General features: G+C 41.1%; 1 protein-coding gene across 2 annotated transcripts; it reads left to right on the top strand.

The window, feature by feature from the left end:
• The first annotated feature begins 469 nt into the window (after positions 1–469).
• Positions 470–15306, top strand: LOC121919176 (alpha-1-antitrypsin-like). Of its 2 annotated transcripts, none has more exons than XM_042445494.1 (5): positions 470–590; positions 4472–5116; positions 8494–8764; positions 12916–13063; positions 14855–15306. In XM_042445494.1, exons 2-5 carry the CDS (start codon positions 4492–4494, stop codon positions 15038–15040), a joined length of 1230 nt encoding a protein of 409 aa, XP_042301428.1. In that variant the 5' UTR covers positions 470–590; positions 4472–4491; the 3' UTR covers positions 15041–15306. The 2 variants fall into 2 exon arrangements, with proteins under 2 accessions (XP_042301428.1, XP_042301427.1); XM_042445493.1 differs by lacking the exon at positions 470–590 and adding an exon at positions 2081–2174.
• The last annotated feature ends 4417 nt before the right edge of the window (positions 15307–19723 follow it).

Below are 19723 nucleotides of genomic sequence, written 5' to 3'. Positions count from 1 at the left end.
GCCAAGAAAACCTCAGGATAGGCTTGCCTGAGAAAAGCCATAAGTTAGAAATGCATTGAAGGCATGAAGCAACAAACAAGTACCATTACATTTAATGGCCTTTATTTTCTGAGTAGGCATGGAGAGGTCTGTACTGTGAATCTCTTGATTTACCGTGGGTAATCCAGGGCAGAGGGAGAGGCTAATTACTTCTTCCTGGGCCATCACAATACACTAAATACTAAGCCACCTTAGTGGCTTCAGCATTCTAGAGATTGTAGCACTTAATGTATTAAATGAAGCCATGACTATTAGATAACAATCCTTGAATATTAAATCCCAGTTGCCTTGGATTATATTTTAGGTTTGAGATGGAGCCCTTTTGCATTTCCTATTAGCGCCATGATATTGCATCAGACACTTCACTGGAGTGTACCAGAGGACACAGAACCTTGGTCATCCACAAATATGACTTTTGATCAATGTTTGTGTTTTTGGATCTGTTAGTTCTGTTTAATGTTTATTGGAGAACATACATTTCTCAACACTGTCCAACTATAAATGAAAGCCCTGTGCAAAAGAATTGGTTCTGCAAAAAGCACTCTCTCAATGTAAGTATCTTTTTTTTTTTCCCTTTCTTTAATAGGCTTTCTTCTTAGAATGATCTATTCATGATTTCATTGGATCACTTTATGGACACAAAATGTGGATGAGTGGAGTTGGCAAAAAAAGTCAAAGCATGCCTCTGCTATAGCATCCTCAGCTTTTTACCCAGCAGAGTTAGTCTTGAGTGGTGAGTAGCGAGCTGGGATTACACTCAGAGAGACCAACAGTAGAGTCTTTACTTACCTGCTGAGCTAAATTTACTAGGCCTTTGAGGAGAACATTGCACTCATTCACTCATGACTTGATGCCACAGGGTCTGGGAAGCACCTATTGGAGCCAAGGCACCCAGAGGGATTTACAAAATTAACTAAAACAAAATGCAATTAAAAATCTACGATGATGATCTGGTCAGTGTTTCTAGGAAAATTCTCAATTGTTGTGGACTGATGATCTGGACAAGATGCTTAAATCATATTCAAAGGCATGTAAACATGACAAGTGGTCATTTAGGCTGAGAAAAGTTAGCAGATGCAGGTTGATTGGTGGTAAATGGCTCACTCTCTCAGGGGGAAGAGAAGCTACTGCTTTGCAGAAGGCCATAGTTCTCCCTGTCTTGAATAGCACATCCCTGGTGGCCTAGTGGTTAAAACGTCAGTTCTGATGATCAGAAGATTGGAAACATTACCATTAAAAAGAAAACAGCAAATAGACAACACAGCACATTATGCAAAGGCCTTTATTCTTGATGAACCCATTCGCAAAGGCCTGCTGAAACAAAAAAAAGCTTTGCACCTGTCTACCAAGGAGTAGCAAGGAGGGTGTCAGCTGAATCTCTCTAAAAAGTGTGTTACAGAGCCTAAGAGCAGCCACCAGGGAGCTTATCGCATTAAAAAATAAGCCAGTTTACCTCTTCCAGCTTCATTAGGAGGAACTTCCTGACAGTAAGGGCTGTTCGACAGTGGAACAAACTCCCTCGGAGTGTAGTGGAGTCTCCCTCCTTGGAGGTCTTTAAGCAGAGGCTGGATGGCCATCTGTCGGGAATGCTTTGATTTGGATTTCCTGCATGGCAGGGGGGTTGGACTGGATGGCTCTTGCAGTCTCTTCCAACTCTATGTTTCTATGATTCTATGATTCAATTCACGATCCAGGATGCCCCCAGATGTTATCATACCTAAATCACCACCGATCTAGCTGGGATGCCACTGTCCAGATGCATCCCGGGTCAAAGCTCCCCAGGCAGCAGCATCCCAGCTAGATCTGTGACAATTTAGGTATTATAACATCCAGGGGGGTCCCAATTCCAGAATTCAAGCTAGAAGAGGTAAGCCATTTTATTTGTTAATGCCATAAGCTCCCAAGAAAGCCCTCTCCTGGGTCCCCAACAGATGTACCTATGAGGTTGGTAGGACAGAGAGAATGACCTGATGATATTCAGCTATACTTCTTGTCATTGGGAACAGCTGGGGTTGTGAAGGTACTGGACCAGTGCCTGGAATGGTGCATTGCCTGAATGAAGGCCAGTAAACTGGAATTCAATCCTAATAAGATAGAGGCTGTGTGGACTGATGGTTCCCTTGACCAGGAATTGGGTAGGTGATCTGTTCTGGGTGTAATTTTAAGAACTTTCCTGTCCCTAGAAATTTATATTTACTCCATGGCTCAAAGTGTTTGGGGCCAGCTTTGCCTGGTTCATCAGCCACAACCTTTCCTAGATAAGGATAATCTAATCACAGTAGTCCATGTACTGGTAACATACCAATGAAGAGTAGTGGAGTGTCTTTCTTTGTAGATCTTCAAACAGAGTTTGGATTACCATTTCTGAGGAGTGCTTTAGCTATGCATTTCTGCATGGAAAGGGAGTAGACTAGATGGCCCTTTAAGTCCCTTTTTAATTAGTTTTATTGTAAGATATTTTATGATGTGTACTTTTATTATGTATAATTTTTACGGATCTGTGAACCGCTTTGATAATTTCGGAAGAGTGGTATAGAAATAAAGTATTATTATTATTATTATTATTATTATTATTATTTAACTCTATGGTCCTATAATTCTGTGATTCTTTAATGAATTTAGTGTGCTGTACAAATAATAATTTTATTTATATTTCCCACCTCTCCATGCGGATTGAGGAAGGATTACAACAATAGAAACAACATTACAAGATATACACTAGAATTTCATATAAAATACACTCAATAAAACAGTACAACCGCTATCAATACAATACATAGACTAAATCATTATTTAAAATACATATCTTTACAAATAGAGGTGGGATATTTCTAACTCTCTTATAGCAGATTGGGTAGATAGGCGTGCCGGAAGAGATCGGTCTTAAGTGCCTTCTTAAAGGCATCTAAGGTGGTAATGAGATGGATGTCCTCTGGCAAGCCGTTCCATAATTTAGGAGTTACAGCAGTAAATGCCCTGTGGGAAGTTGTTGTTAACCTGGTCTTTACATGCTCTAATAAATTTTTCCCAGTTGTTCTGAGAGTGTAGGGCGGATTGTGTAAGGAGAGACGTTCTCTCAAGTAACTTGGTGAACCCTTAAAGTGAAACCTTAAAGATGACTCAGAAGTTGTGGCTAATGCAAAACACAGATGTTGATTGGAACATCACACTGAGATCATATTAAAGCTACACCAGCTGCTGATGTACTTTCAGTCTGAATTCAAGGTGATGGTATTCACATTCAAAGCCCCTAGTGCTCTGGGCCCTTGATGGCGCAGTGGTTAAATGCCTGTACTGCAGCCACTCACTCAAAACCATAAGGCTGTGAGTTCAACGAGCGAAGGGCTCAAGCTTGACTCAGGCTTGCATCCATCCAGGGTCACTAAAATGAGTACCCAGATTGTTGAGGGCAATTAGCTTACAGTTGTAAACCACTTAGACACTGTTAGTTCAGTATGAAGTGGTATATAAATGAAGCTGTTTGATAGGTAAAGGAATGCCTCTTCCTATATATACAAGCCTAAGGTCTACTTAGAAGGAGCATCCTTTGCATTCGACCATTGGAGAAATGCACTGGATGAAGATGTGGTAGAGGACCTTCTGTGTTGCAGTGCCCTGGCTGTACTTTCACACAAAAACAGAAGTCAGAACATACCAAAAATATGTTTAATATGCAAATAAATTATCTATAGAGTTAAAAACATTGAAAACCTATCTGTTAAAAATACAAAAGTCAATAAAACAGCAAATATAGTTTGTTCCCCACAGCTTGTCAGAATAGAAAAGTTTTCACTTGGTGACAGATGGGCTGTTCCCTGTTTGAGGAAAATAATTATTTCTTGCCTGCTGCCTACATGTACCTTAAAGTACAATATAATACAAATTTTTGATAGCTGTACATTTACAATAGGTTGTATGCACATACCTGTAGCTCTATAACTCCATCCTTAAAATGAAATGGTCAGATACTGAATACATGTATGACTGGAACAGCAGTCGTGTTAGTCAATTATTTTAGAAATGGGGAGGAATCTTTAAAACCAAACTTTCCCCTCTCTGCCCCTTCTTCAAGTCACAACATTTCCAGGGAATAAGGGGAGGGTGAATCGTCACTGTGACCACTGCAAACAAAATACAAACCGGTGGCTAACAATTCAAGGTAGAAGTTTTGATTCAAATAAGAGTACTGCCTATTCTTATTACAAATCCACATATACCAGAAAATGCTAAGAGCCTGCAGATCAGAAACCACACAAAAAAAGGCACAACCACATAATCAAGCCTAAAGATAGGCATAGCAGCGGACTTCAAGAGAGCTCAAGTAAAAAGTAAAACTCACCTCTCATATTGATATAAGATTTTAGTACAGTACAAAGATCTTTCATAATGTCATCTTAATTAAAAAAATAACAATGGGATTCTTTATTTACAGATTATTTCCAGGGGAACACAATGTTTAATTTCTATGTGGATTTTCTTATTGCTGGGCTCCTCTGTTTTGCCCACAGTCACCATGTCCCTACTCACCATCACCATGACCACCACCCTCCATCAGAAGATCACAGTAATTCATCCTACCTGAAGATAGCTCCTCGCAATGCCTACTTTGCCTTCAAAGTTTTCCACCAACTTGTTTCAGAGAATGCTGGCAAAAATGTATTTTTTTCACCACTGAGCATATCTGCTGCTTTTGCCATGGTGTCCATGGGGGCCAAGTCCAACACACTGAGTCAGCTCTTGACAGCGCTTGGTTTTAACCAAACGGAGTTTAATGAGCAGGAAATACATGAGGGGTTTCATCAACTTCTCCACTTGTTAAATCTCCCACAGTCTGAAACTGAACTGAGTACTGGGAATGCCCTTTTCACACACGAAGAAAACAAAATCCTCACAAAGTTCTTAGATGATGCCAGACATTATTATCATGCGGATGTTTTTCCTACCAACTTTACGAATCTTAAAGAGGCTGAGTTGCAGATCAACAGCTACATAGAAAATAAAACCCAAATGAGAGATGTTATTCAGGGTCTTGACAAAGAAACTGTGATGGTCCTTGTAAACTATATCTTCTTCAAAGGTATTCAAATAGACATTTTGTGTGTGTGTGTGTGTGTGTGTTAGAGAGAGAGAGAGAGAGAGAGAGTGTGTGTGTGTGTGTGTGATGGTGACCCCAAAGACTTTTCTTTTGCCAGTTCTTTTCTCTCTAATATTGCCTATGACAACTGGTATTCATTGGTTGTCTCCCATCTGAATACTAAACAGGAATGAGCCTGCTTAGCTTCTAACATCAGTTGGAATCTTGTGCCTTTGGGGGCATATAGACCCTGGTGCTTTTATTATACATAGGTCAAATGATCCTTTGCCTGCAATTAAATATTACTAATTTAAGTATCACTATCAAACACTGTTCTATTTGACATATGTAATAATAGAATCATTGAGAAGGAATAAACTACAAGGACCATCCAGTCAAATCCCCTAACGCAGGGGTCGGCAACCTCCAGCCCGGGGGCCAGATGCGGCCCACTGAGACCTTTCCGCCAGCCCCTGCCTTCCCCTGCTGCCGCCGCTGCCGCCAATTGCGGCTTTTGCCACTCCCAGCCACCGCCATTTTTTCAAAATGGCGGCAAAATCTCGTGCGACCAAGGATTCCCTGTGGTCGCGCGAGACTTCGCCGCCATTTTGAAAAAAAATGGCGGCGCCTAGAGGCAAGGTCTCACGCAACCACAAGTAAGGTCGTGCGAGACTTCATCACCATTGGCGGTGGCCTCTGAGAGGCCTGCTGCAGCCACAGGAGCCCTTGAATAGGGCTCCGGTGGCAGCAGCGGGCCTCCCAGAGGCCCGATGCCATCACTGGCGCTCTCCAAGAGGGCCCCGGCGGCAGCAGGGGGCCTCTGGGAGGCCGGTTGCAGTCGCTGACGCCGTCCAAGAGGGCCCCAGTGGCGGCAGGGGGCCTCTGGGAGGCCGGTTGCCTTCGCTGGGGCCCTCCAAGAGGGCCCCGGCGATGGCATCGGGCCTCCCAGAGGCCCGCTGCCGCCACCGGAGCCCTCTTGGAGGGCCCCAGCGATGGCAAAAGGGCCGGCAAAGAGGAGGAGGCCTCCAGCGCTGGCGTCCCCTGATGGCTTTTGTGCCGGCCTCTGATGGGGCCTGCAAAGAGGGGGAGGCCTACAGCGCTGGCGGCCCCTGCCGGCTTTTTTGCCGGTCTCTGATGGGGCCTGGGGCCCCGTCAGGGGCCCGCAAAGAAGTGGAGGCCTGGCCCCCAGAGGGTGGAAGCTCTGCCCCCGGCATGCAGCTCCGCCCCCAGAGAGTGGAAGCTCAACCCCCAGCACATGGCTCCGCCTCCGGAGAGTGGAAGCTCCACCCCATGCCTTCGGCCCCCCAGTCGCCTCAGGGGCAGCAACCCGGCTCCCGGCTCAAAAAGGTTGCCTACCACTGCCCTAATTTCATCTACCCATTATAAGGTTGGGAACACTATGAAAGCAACATCCTTATACTTGCCCATAGAGACATCTGCTAAATCGAGGCGGACAATTTTCTAACCTCACTGAGTTTGCTGGTATTCCTTTCCTCCGCCTTCTATTCTGTTTCCAGAATTTTATTTTATTTTATTTGAATGATATCCCATTTTTCTCTCAACTTGGGACTTGAACAATAAAGCTAAGAAGCATAGCAACCTATGAATGTGCCTTATACTGAATCATTGGTTCATTTAGCCCATTATTGAAAATTTACTGGCAGAAGTTTCATATAAGTTTCCCATAATAACTTGACTCATTTGTTTTCATTGTATCTCAGGAGGAAACATATTCATTTTACACAGAGTTTCTATGGTATTTTAATTGCTAAAAACATACTAATTGTGTTAAATAATTATTTTAATTGGTGTTTTTTTTGCTTTAATTTATTATTTGTTATTTTAATTGTTTATCATTACACATACATGTTTTTCCCCTAAGTGCTATCAATGGAGAGATATGGAAGGGAGGCAGCAAGTTAATATCACACAAGTAAATTGGAATCATAGAACCATAGAACTGGAAGAGACCACAAAGGTCATCCAGTCCAACCCCGGCTGTGCAGGAATACACAAGCAAAGCACTTCTAACAGATGGCCATAACCAGCCTCTGTTTATAAAGTTCCAAGAAGAGGACTATACCACACCCGGAGGGAGTGTGTTTCAGTGTGAAACAGCTCCTGCTTTCAGGAAGTTCTTCCTAATGTTTATCTTTTCTGAAGTATACTTTAGGATTTACATAGAATACATTGTAGTAGACTTTTTCATAGTTTAACTCAGTGAGTACCAAAGTGGGTGGTATGTCCCCTCCCCTTGTGAGATCCAAGGGTGCAGCGAGAGGGGAAAGGGGCAGCAGGATGGCAGTGAAGGGGGAAATTTATTTATTTATTTATTTATTTATTTACAAGATTTCTAGCCTGCCTTTCTCCCGCATTGGGAAAGGTGGTGGCAAGGGGACCTTCTGTCAAAATACTGGTGCACAAAAAAGACCAGGGGAACTGTTGGCCTTTAGGACCATGATGGTGATGAGGGTTGCATAAAGCTTGTTTTCAGGGTTCCTTAGAACCACCAAGTAGCCTCACTAATCATTACATGTGGCGGTATCTTATTTTATTCCATTTATAATTGTACAGTACACCTGGGCCATACACGGGCGCGCCATATGCGGCTTGCAGTTGAAGCTGTGTGATGGGGGAAACAATGGCATATGTACATGTGTTCCCTCACAGAGATCAGAAGAAAAAAGGCACATGAGGTGGCAATGGGCCTTTAAATATGTAAATAACCTAAAAGGGATAATATAATGGTAAAACAGATATGTTTATCAATTAGATGCCAAGGCACAGTAACAATGGTAACAAATGTACTGGTTAAATGTACGAAAATCAGTAGAGAAGCATATTTACAGAATAGATGAGAATATATACAGTATGAAAAGATGTGTTAGCCACTTTGGGTCCCACTTTGAGAGAAAGGCAGGATAAAATTAAAATAAATAAGTAAGAGATATACTTAATATATAACAGAAATAATAAAGTCAGGGGTTTTTTTTTCAGTTATAAAAGCTAACACAGAGGAGAGGAAATTATATATGTTTGTTTATGTTTGTTTAAGTTTAGGTCTATGTCTGCATGTGCAAGTAATTGAGTGTTATGTATTTAAGTGTTAAGTTTGTTTGTTAATTGTTAAAAAGAAATTTAGAATATGAGGTATATGTTTATAAAAATATTAATAAAATAAATTAATTAATAGCATCCTCCCTTGCCTCCTGCATGTGGCACCACTTGGCCCTATGGACCACAGGCAAAGCCTCCTGGTCCCCTGTCATGAAGGCCAATGGAAGGCCCTCTTCCCCATAGCAATAGTCACCATGCAGCTCAAGTTCTGATTCTGTGGCATAACTCAATAATCTGTATGCTCTTCTCATTTTCTTTGTAAGCCTACTGGCTTCGCCCTTTCTATGCTGAGTATACACGTGAAGATGACTTCTTTGTGGATGAGCAAACAACAGTGAAGGTTCCTATGATGATTACAAGCGACATGTTTAAGTTTTACCACGACAAAGATCTGTCCTGCCAGGTGGTTCAGGTTCCTTACAAGGGCAAAGCTTCAGCACTGTTCATTCTGCCTGACCCAGGGAAACTGAAATTGGTTGAAGATGCTTTGGGGAAAGATGTTTTGTTTAAATGGCTGAGTTCACTTCAATATTGGTAAGCCAGTGTGCTATAACAGATGGAGCATTACATCTGGAATGAGGAAATCCTCAATCTAATCCCTGCTCAGTTTGTGACCTTAAACTAGTTGCTATCTCTCAGTCTAGTACACCTCTGAGACAGTGTTTTGCAGGTTTAAATACTGGGATAGAGAACTGTGTGAGGGTTGTAAAGAATATTTGAAAATCTTTGAACGGTGATTGGAACATTTTATCTCAAAGTGTAGAGAAAACTTGGTGAGAAGAATCTTCAACTGAAGAGAATCTTCACCGAGCAAGACTTGTTTTAGGAGAAATTCATACATGGTTGTTTTGCACAGGAAAGAACATTTTTCAGCCCAGAAAAAGACTATTTCTGCACATCCTATTCTGCATAGAATGTTCAAACTATTTCTGCACAAAAAATGCTGTTTTCTGTACAAAACAACCTTGTGTGGTTTGTTTGTACAAAATAAGACTTGTGTGAAAAGTGTTTGAAAACTGCACAATATTCAAAGACTTTCTCATAGTAAGATGAAAGTTGCTAAAATTACTTTGTTTCTTTCACAAAGAAAATTAGCAAAAGTGGTTTTTTTGGGGTTTTTTCAGGCTATATGGCCATGTTCTAGAAAATTTTCTTCCTGACGTTTCGCCAGCATCTGTGGCTGGCATCTTCAGAGATGCTGGCGAAACATCAGGAAGAAAATTTTCTAGAACATGGCCACATAGCCCAAAAAACCCACAAAAAACCATGGATGCCAGCCATGAAAGCCTTCGGCTTCACAAAATTAGCAAAAAATTACATACCTCATTGTGTATTTCCCCCTGAAATCCACAAAGTGGAGAAGGTATTGGTCATTATCATTCTTTATCTGCTGAACTGATATTTACATTTCACTTTGAAAACCGGAAAACAAACTGTGGTTGGCCCACAACATTTGTGTGGGTTAGGGGTGTAGTACCTCCACGAAAATGGAAAAATTGTGATTATTTTTTAAAACAAACAAACATGAATGCTACTGACTCTTTACTAATGCAAAAATCTCTGACTTGTCCTCAGGCCACCTCTGCCACACCTCCATCACCTTCACTGCCAGTCTCCAAACTTTTCTCTCTGTGCCTCTTAGAAGAATGACACTACTGCAGAAATCTGCTTCACTTTTACCATCCTTCTATTGAGGAAAGGCAAGAGAAAGAAGACAACACTGAAGGAGATTTTTCCAGCAGCTGCGGCAGAGCCAAGCTGATCCTCCTCCTACTCTTCATCTCCTTTCCTGCCAACATCCTCTCCAGCCCATGGTGCATGTGGTCCATGATGCTTCTGCCTACCAATCACCCACCTCCGCTGCCTTGCATGTTTGCTCATTTTCCGTCTTACTGGCTGACTCACTCTGTTTGCCTTACTCAACCTGCATGCTGCTCCGGCATCTCCGCCCCACCCTCCACTTACTGGGTGCATTCACCTCCTTCAGCCTCTGCCCTCTCAGGCCTTGATAATGATGATAAACCAAGGCCAGACAGAGTAATATGGGCAGGGGGGAGCTAGGAGGAAGGCAAATGGCTTAAGTTTGCTACTTTTCCAAATGCCTCCTCCTTCCCCACCACCCCTCTCACTTGAGATGACCTTGGTTCAACATTGTCATATAGGGGAGAGCTGGGAAGAAGGCAAAGGGATGATTTGAAAGAGGAGCCCTGGTAGCACATTGGTTAAATGCCTGTACTGTAGCAAAAGGGCTCAGGCTTGCATCCTTCTAAGGTCCCTAAAATGAGTACCCAGCATGTTAGGGGCAATTATCTTACAGCTGTAAACCGCTTAGAGACTACTTTGGCACCATGAAGTGGTATATAAATGAAGCTGTTATTGCTATTGCTTTATGCTTGAGTTTGATGCTTTTGCAAATGCCCCCTCCTTCCCTGCTGCTCCTCTCACCCAAGCTGGCCTCAGTTTAACATTGTCATGGGAGTGCAGAGAATTGGGGAACAAGGCAAAAAGGTTCTTGATTTTGTTGCTGCTACAAAAAGCCTTCTCCTTCCCACTTTCCTGCTGTCCCTTCACTCAAGCTAGCCTCAGCTTTTCATAGTTATCAGGAGCCTAGGAAGACAGAAGCTGCAGGGGGTGGATTTCCCTCTTGCTGGCTGGCTTGCTATGTTTGCTTCACTTATCCACTACCACCATCCTCTTGCTAGCTGGGTGCATCCACCCCCTGCCACCTTTGCCCTCTGAGGTGATGTTAAGATGAAGCCACCTTGAAAGAGAGGGGCAGCAGGGAAAGAGGAGGTATTCACCAACCAACCAACCAACCCCCCCCCCCCAAAAAAAAACCCCAGCAAAATCAAGTGTCTCTTTGCCACCCCCGCTGCCCCACTCCTCACACATATATCATTTTGGCTGACCTAGGCTTAACATTGTCATGGGGCCTCAGAAGGTAGAGGCATCAGTGGACACCCAGCAAGCACCAAGGATAAGAAGGGCTGCCAGAGTTGTACAGAGGCTGAGTAAGGCAAATATAGCAAGCCAGACAGCAAGAGGAAAAGGTGAGGAAGCTGGCAGGGGAGTGGTGAGCAAAAGCCACCTCAGTTGCAGACTCAGTGTACCATGAGCAGGAGAGGGCTGTTGGTGGGAAGGATATGGAGAAGAGGAGAAGGAGAGGAAAGAGAAGGACATCTACATTGCAGGAGATTTTGCAACAGTGTTGTCATCCTACAAGGGAGCATTAAAGGAAAAAACACCATGGGATGCTAGAAGATAAGGGGTATATTCCAGTGTTCCTGTGTGGAAAAAGACAGTGTTCTTGTGTATGAAGCTGTGTTCTCATAAGAAAGCCTTTTTTTGTTGTTCACCTGAGGCATTTCAGTGTAAGCACAAACTAACTTCACAAACTAATTTTTCTGTTTTTGTCTTTCTGGTATCGTAGCCAAAATTTTTAGCACTATGGCCCAGTACAGACCACTGTTTTGTAGTGGCCTAGGGCTCTTCTGGCACCATTTTGGTACGCATGCGTTTAGATAGCTCGTGCAGATGACGTTCCTCTAAACCAGGGGTAGGCAACCTGCGGCCCGCGGGCTGAATGCGGCTCGGCAAGGCCTTGGGACCGGCCCCAGCCTGGTCCTGCCGCCAATTGCCACCAGGGTCTTTGGGGGGCAATTGTATATAGAAGCCTCAGAAACATGCATTTATATTAACATTTTTTAAAAAATCAGCAAATTTTTTCGCGTGTCCTTCATTTTTTTTTTAAAAAGTGTCTTCCATTTGAAAATTTAGTCCTACATTTGTCCTGGTTTATTTATATATTTAAATTTTTTTTAAAAAAAAAATTTAATTATTTATTTTTTGCCTTCCCCCCCCCAGTTGTCTGAGGGACAGCAACCCGGCCCCCGGATCAAAAAGGTTGCCTACCCCTGCTCTAAACGGTACGGTGCGGTGCACAAGGGGTGTCACCACACCACTCCAGGACACTAATGGCTCCCTTTATGAAGTCCATCATTGCTGGCCCCGTGCAGTCGCCATGGCAATGATACAGAGAAGAAAGGGGCAGCGTCTCGCAGCCCCTTTCTACCCATCTGTACAGGGCCTAAATCTCTTGTAATAATGTGGCTTCATATACATTTTTCCCCACAAGAACACTAGGGTTTACCTCTTATCTTCTAGCATCCTCATCCTAGAAGATAGAAGGGGAAGACTTTTAGACTGGCAGCAGAGGTAGCTACAAATCCATGAATAATCACATCCATAAAAGTAAAACATGTGAAACTTGAGGACAGACCTTACATTAAAAGACCTAAACCAAAAGTCTCACAAAATCCCACACAAGCATGGCCTTTCTGACTTATACATATAATGGCCTGAAACAGATGGACCAAAAGGTGGGGCTATGCCAGCGATGTTCAAACCGGACCTGTAGTGACAGATGCATCAATCTGGGCCATCACCATGGTCCTCAACTAGACCACCAAAAAGGAGCAGATTTTTCTGTTCCTTTTTGGCCTGGTTCTTTTTCAGTGATGCTGATACGGTGTGATTTCCTGCTGGCATCTAAATGCTACTCCTCGAATGGAGCCAGAAACTACATCATTTGGCCCATCTGGTTTGGGCCAATGTCTTATACACACTGTCTTGTTATACGTATAATGTGTGTATACCACACAAGTTTCTGATTCTTCTATCCACAGGCATATAGACCTCTACCTTCCAAGGTTTTCTGTATCCAGTAGCCATGATGTTAAAGAAGTGTTACAAAGTCTGGGTGCTACTAAAGTGTTCACAAACTGTTCTGATTTATCTGGAATTTCTGAGAACCCTAAGATGAAGGTGTCTAAGGTATGCTTATAAAAAAATCAAATCATGGTACAAAATTGAAAACCACAAGTGGCTGGTAGGTCCATTGCTATGGAGATGACAAATACACTCCATTGTACAGTTGCTCCTCTAATGCTGTTCTAAGCTGTCCAGGTGCCAAATCTTTCATAGAACCATAGAGTTAAAAGAGATCACAAAGGCCATCAAGTATTTACCTTCCTACTGCCATGGGACACAATGCGACTTCCTGTTTCCCCCAATATTGTAATCAGTTTTATGTTCATCCCACCTCCTCCAATGGAGAGGACAATGTTCAAAAGTTGTCCATATGAGTTAGAATAGAATCTGGTATTAAAAATGCTGTTGTCTAATATATTTATTTCTCATCCTTTCCTTCAGTGACATTTTGGAAGTAATCTTAATAGTTTTGGAAGTGCACTTTAGAAAAGAGTTATAATAAAGTGTGAAAGAATGGGGGCCATGTAAAAGAAAATTTTCCCGTGTGTGTGTGTGTGTGTGTGTGTGTGTGAATGCTTGAGAAAATCCTCACCATAACTTGGCTATCTGCCAGTACAGACTGGCAAAAAGAACCAGCTTTCTGGCAGCTTGGGAGCGTGGCATACGCACACCCAAAACACCAGGAACACACCATGAAACCGCCCCAAGCAACCACACGTCGGCAGCGTTCAGGTGCTTTGGCAGCATGGCGTTTAGATGCATGCCACCAATAGAGGGGAAAAACATGGCTGCCACAGCAAAGGTGCCTTTTTCCTAGTGCAAAAAGGAGTGGCTTTCTGATGCTTCTTTTTGCACGCGGAACATACCAGATTGGGGCCACAGCATGCGGTTGCTACAGTCCTGATCCAGCACTTAAAGGGGCGGCCAGAAGCCGCTCCTTCAGGGCAGACTGTTTTGCCCCTATGTGAACAAAACACTAAAAACAACAACAGCAAGTTATCTAAAAGGTAACGTTGGTGTATGGCACACTTCATTAAGGGTCAGGTTTGGAGAAGGGAATAAATGTGGAAGTCAGATTAGGTCCAGCTGGTTCAAGGACACACCCAGAGAACACAGACTGAGTGTTTCTTTGAAATAATAATTTCATAGGAGCATAGAATCATAGACTTGGAAGAGACCCCAAGGGCCATCCAATCCAACTCCTTGCCATTCGGGAAGACATAATCAAAGCATTCCCAACAAGTGGCTATCCAATCTCTGTTTAAAAACCTCTAAAGAGGGCTGCTCCACCACACTCCAAGGCAGTCTGTTCCATTGTCAAAAAGCTATTACTGTCAGGAAGTTCCTCCTGACTTTTAGGTGGAAACTCTTTTCTTGTAGTTTGAATACATTACTCTATGTCCTAATTAAGGAGCCCTGGTGGCACAGTGGTTAAATGCGAGTACTGCACCCACAACATTGTGAGTTTGATCCTGAAAGACACCAGGTTGACTCAACCTTCCATCTTTTTGTAGGTCACTAAATGAGTGCCCAGTTTGTTGGGAGCAACTGGTTAAAACATATTGTAAACTGCTAAGAGAATGCTTAGTTCACTATGAAGCAGTAGAGAAATGTAAAGTGCTATTGCTAATCTTTGGAGCAGCATTGCTCCATCATCAATGTGACAATGTGACATCCCCCCAAATATTTAAGCACAGTTATTTCAAGAGGCCATGAGGGAAATGAAAATGTAATAAATTCTTATAAGACATTAATTACATGCCTATGTTTTGAAGGACCACAAGAAATATTAAAATAAATAAAATCTGAGTCACTTTGCTGTACTAATTCTTGGTTTGTTTTTTTCCTGTGCAGGCTATCCACAAAGCCTATCTGAATGTCTATGAAAATGGTACTGAAGCTGCAGCTGGCACATTCCTTAGTTTTAGTCCACAATCTGAGCCTCATGTGATCAAATTCCAAAATCCCTTCCTGGTGATCCTCTCTCTGGAGAATAACATATTATTCATGGGATCCATTAAAAATCCCACTGACAAGTAATCCTACAGTTAATGTTCTTCACACATCACTGACAATGTAGTGCTACCCAAATATACAGGTCACATATGTCATTTACTTTGTACTGATGGGATAATGTATGTCTATGGAAGAATTTAACATTTATTTCTCATAATTCTCATGAAAGCATGGACTGCACCTTCATTTGGCTTCCAAAATCTGCCAATTCGTCATAAATGTGGTTGAAAGACTTTGATAAATGGCTGTTTTTCAAAATAAACATCGAAGAAAGCAAATTGAACAGAGAACCCAGCCAGGCTTGAAACATTTACTCTTAATTCTGTAATTAGGGTGGGAAAATCTTTCTTTGACATGCCCCCCCCCCCTTTAGAAGCTACATAACAGGAAGATGCAATATGTGCTGTGCTATGTTGTGAAAGACTGTACCTATGAAATGTGGGGGGAAATCAAACCAGCAGATTTATCCCTCTGTATTCTACAGCAAAAAATACACATTTATTAACCTTAGAATAGTTTTGGTTTGAAACCCTACAGAAAGATTCTTATAATATTAACTGTTCTATGTCCCCCCCCTCCTCTCTCTCTTGCTGAAATACTAATTGAACTTTCTTAACTATGGACCCTGAAATCTGGTACCCACTCAACACCATTGTCAAAACGTTGAGTATTCTTGTGTTGAGGTATTCCACAAGTCTAAGGATTCCAAAACAGAATATTTACATTCACTGAACCTTTATCCCAATATTTTGTAATAGTTTATACTACATTGTGGGGTGGCCTTGATTATATTGTTGCCACCTAGACATAAATAAGCATCTAACCTATGCAGAATCCTGGTTAGCATGCCAAAACAGATGTAAAGAAGTCCCAAATGGTGTCTCAGGGGTGAAACAAATGGGTGGCAAGGAGAAGCTTTACCAGAATTAGCTTGCCTTTCCCTCAATCTGGGATCCAAAGCTGCTTGACAATGTCTGAAATCTTATTGTTACGCCTGACAAAAGCCATTGAGTCAATAGGATTTACCCCTGTATCAACAAACCATTCAATAGTTGATACCATGGTTCTGCACTCTTCTGGTCTAAGCAGCAAGATTCCATTAAAACAAAGCTAAAACACTATTCAGTGTAAAGGGTTATAAACAGTATGTAGTCAACCCTATTAAAAGAGATTTTGAAACAATTTTAATGGGATTTCCTACTTAATGACGCTGCACACAACAACTGCTATTCAAGGTTGTGAGATAAAAGGCTCTCTAGTACTTGAGGTGACACAACATCCCAATTGTCCATTTCTGGACCTTTCTTCCATACACTGAATTTCCCTCTTAGTGTCATTCAAACAAAAAAATAAGCAATATCATGCACCCCTGTGATCTGTCAAAGAACTCATCCAAATAATGAAATTCTCTGGTGTTGTATTGGACATGGGAAGCTCCCTGTCCACCTGAGCTGCCATTCCAAACAAAAACTAAACAACTCAAAAAAGCCATACATGGAGGACTTGAAATGCTGAGTTGATATCATGCTTTGCCAATCTGGTTCATTTGCCATATCAGTGAAGCAATAGCAACAGCATATACATTTCTATACCGCTTATCGGTGCACTAAAGCACTCCCTAAGCAGTTTACAATATGTAAGGTAATTGCCCCCTACAAGCTAGGTACTCATTTTAGCGACCTACTGTAGAATGCCAGGCTGAGTCAATCCTGGAGACCTGCGATTGAACTCAAAACCTTGATATTAAAGGGAGTTTGTGATTCTAAAGGTGACATGGAATGAGCTAGGACTTTCTCAGGGCAAAGCAGCAAGTTTACAGACTAGCTGGAGTCAACTGTTAGTGATCTGGATGCTCATTTCAATAGATCACACAAAGAAATCAACACAATCTCTTTGATCAATAGGGGCAGCATGGCAAAAGGAGATGATGGTGTCTTTGTAGATAAAAGATCTTTCTTGACAAGGTGCAAATTTGTTCATTGTCTTGCAAAATCACACCTCTCCTTCCAGAATTTAAATCTCTCAGACTTGATCTGGGACTAGTTGCTGCACCTATCCATCTTCTATCATGGGCAATTCTACTCCAATTTCCAGCTAGCTTCCCTTCCTGGCAAATGTTTGGTATCTCATCTCTAGTCTTTGATTTCTGCCACTAAAGCACTTTTACAGCATAAATATTGGCCATTAGACCCCCCCCCTTCTTTGAATTCAATTGACAAGCATGCAGACACTGTCAGTTTGGCCAGCTAGCCTCTTTAGCCATATCACTTAAATCCCTGGCTATTGAGATTCCTTTGTTCTGCATCCCCACCAATTGGAACCAAGATCTTCAGTTGGTAATGTATTATCTTTAGCAAAATCTCAAATTTATTATCTGTTCCACCTTTGATTTCATTAGCTCTCGTGTGTGGGTGTGAATGCATGTGTTTTGGGGTGTGTGTTGCTTATTCCCTTTAATAAAGCATAAATTTAATCTGGAAACTTGCCCCTGGAATTCTATATGATCTTGGACCTGGTATACAGGTGGGATGACATTTCAGGCTGCATGTTACCATAACCGTACTACGTCTCTCATTGAGCTATTATTAAAATTCCCCTTAAAAATTGATTTGTAAGTGCTTTAAAGGAAGCCCAGCACTTTTTGTAACAATTTCTCCTGTACCAAATGCAGAAAAAAAATCTGCAAAGACATTTTCAATACAAAATGCATTGTTCCCTGAGCAGGAACTTTTTATTATTATTATTATTATTATTATTATTATTATTATTTGGTGTAGAAAATTTTTGTTGTGTACAGGAAAAAAATGTTAATTCTGCACAGATGAAGACTTCACAAAGGGCTTCCTGAAGCATGCAGAAGTTTGAGTAGCAGTTAAGAGAAAGATTCAGGAAAGACATATAAAGATTTAACTTTGAGGGGGGAAAACAGAATATAAAAACAGTCATGCAGTGATAACACTCACTTGATAGCAAAATATATAAATTTTTATTAAGATACAGCACTGAAGAAGAACAAATACAATAAAGTATGGTGAAATAGTTACAAAATATAGGCCATAAAATTCAAATGAAACAATGGGAACAATGAATTAAAGTGCAGGCGCCCCTCTTATCTCACTGACTTGAGATCCGTGTTCTTGATTATTCATGGGGGGACAACCTCTGTTATCCTCAATGGGGAACACCCCCACGGTGTGCACCCTCTGTGCGCTCATGGGGGCATGGCCAATTCAAGCCTATGGGGCTTGAATACGTGCGAGTTTCAATTTTCACTGGGGGGGGGGGGTCTGGAACGGATCCCCCATGAAAATGGAGGGCTGATTGCATACATGCTATTATGTATTTAATTTTTATATATATTAAAAATGATGTTCAGGTGGTATATAACCCCTAATAAATTAGGTAAGTGTTGAAACATGTAGGGTCTTTTTACCATCTTTGTGGACCTGCAAAAAGGCAAGAAATATTTGGTAAGCAGTCGATGCAATGATGCAGAAGATTCTGGAAAGCAGAAATAAGATTTATGAAAACAACTTTAATTTGAAATTTTATACACAAATATACACATGCATTGACATCAACATACATATGACGATAATAATAACACATAACAACAACAACTCCTTTCCCCTTTCTCCTCCCCTCTCTTAAAAAAACAAAAACAAAGAGGGGGGACTTTCCTGCTTACTCTATTTGGTTTCTTAAATTATTATATTTTTTTCTCTCTTAATCTTGTAAATTACTCTTTCAATCTAAGTATTTAGCCTAGTATTAACATTATTCCACATTCCATAGTTTACAAATACAAAAGCAAAGGCAAGAAACAAAATATATCAAAAAAATTAAACAAATTTACCTAACAAAACCTATTACACTAGTATCTACTTTTAGTTGTTTAACGTATTTTATAAATTGGACATTTGTATCATGTTTGGGTAAATCATATTGGGATTTTTAAAAAAAAAAACAGTCTCCCGTCACTCTTTCTCTTAATTGGTAATATTTTAGAAAACAGAGATAATATTTAGACTGCAGGTATTTCTCTTAAATATGACAGATTAGGAACGCAAGACTGAAAGGGATTACAGAATACTAATGTTATATGGTAACAGCTGCAAAAACTGGAAAAAATAATAAAACTCCAAATATAATTGATTGTGTAGGGGAAAAAATGGATTTGGCCAAATTAGACAGGTTAAGAAACTTACTAAATGAGAATTGTATAGATATTCACTTAAAGAATTGCAACCCTTTAAACAATGCAGTGTAGGGAAAAGGAGACAGTGTAATTATGGGTTTTGATATATAAAAATGATTTTTCCAGTATTAATTTATAATATAAGGAAAGAATCTGTACTATAAGGAAAATAGTTATTATAATAGATGTAATACAGAGATGAGGAGTAGCAAATTTAAATTAATTTACTGCAGTTAGTGACGAGGAGGAAGTCGTTTTAAACAGGTGATGGGAACTGGGATAAAAGTTAGTGTAATTCTTGTATTTTTACCACTGTTTTGTTCACATTTATTTTATTTTGTGTTCTGTTCATGTGTACAGTGTCTGTTCCACTGTCTGATTTTGGTTTAATTAAATGAAAATTAGGAAATCCAAAAATGCATAGAAATATAATTATTTGTTTGTTTTTATTGCTTTTAATTGTTTTCAGCACAGCGAATTGCAATAGCTGTCATCAGTGGCAGCGGATA

This window comes from Sceloporus undulatus, chromosome 1 (assembly GCF_019175285.1).
Source record: "Sceloporus undulatus isolate JIND9_A2432 ecotype Alabama chromosome 1, SceUnd_v1.1, whole genome shotgun sequence".
Lineage (NCBI taxonomy): Eukaryota > Metazoa > Chordata > Lepidosauria > Squamata > Phrynosomatidae > Sceloporus > Sceloporus undulatus.
Note: the sequence above shows the minus strand (reverse complement) of the source record. Positions and strands in the feature narration are given on the sequence as shown.

Coding starts and splice junctions, on each gene's coding strand:
- LOC121919176 (XM_042445493.1), top strand. CDS start 2,096: ATGAAGGCCAGTAAACTGGAATTCAATCCTAATAAGATAGAGGCTGTG. Junction 8,765..12,915: donor CTGAGTTCACTTCAATATTG/GTAAGCCAGTGT, acceptor TTCTATCCACAG/GCATATAGACCTCTACCTTC. Junction 13,064..14,854: donor CTAAGATGAAGGTGTCTAAG/GTATGCTTATAA, acceptor TTTCCTGTGCAG/GCTATCCACAAAGCCTATCT.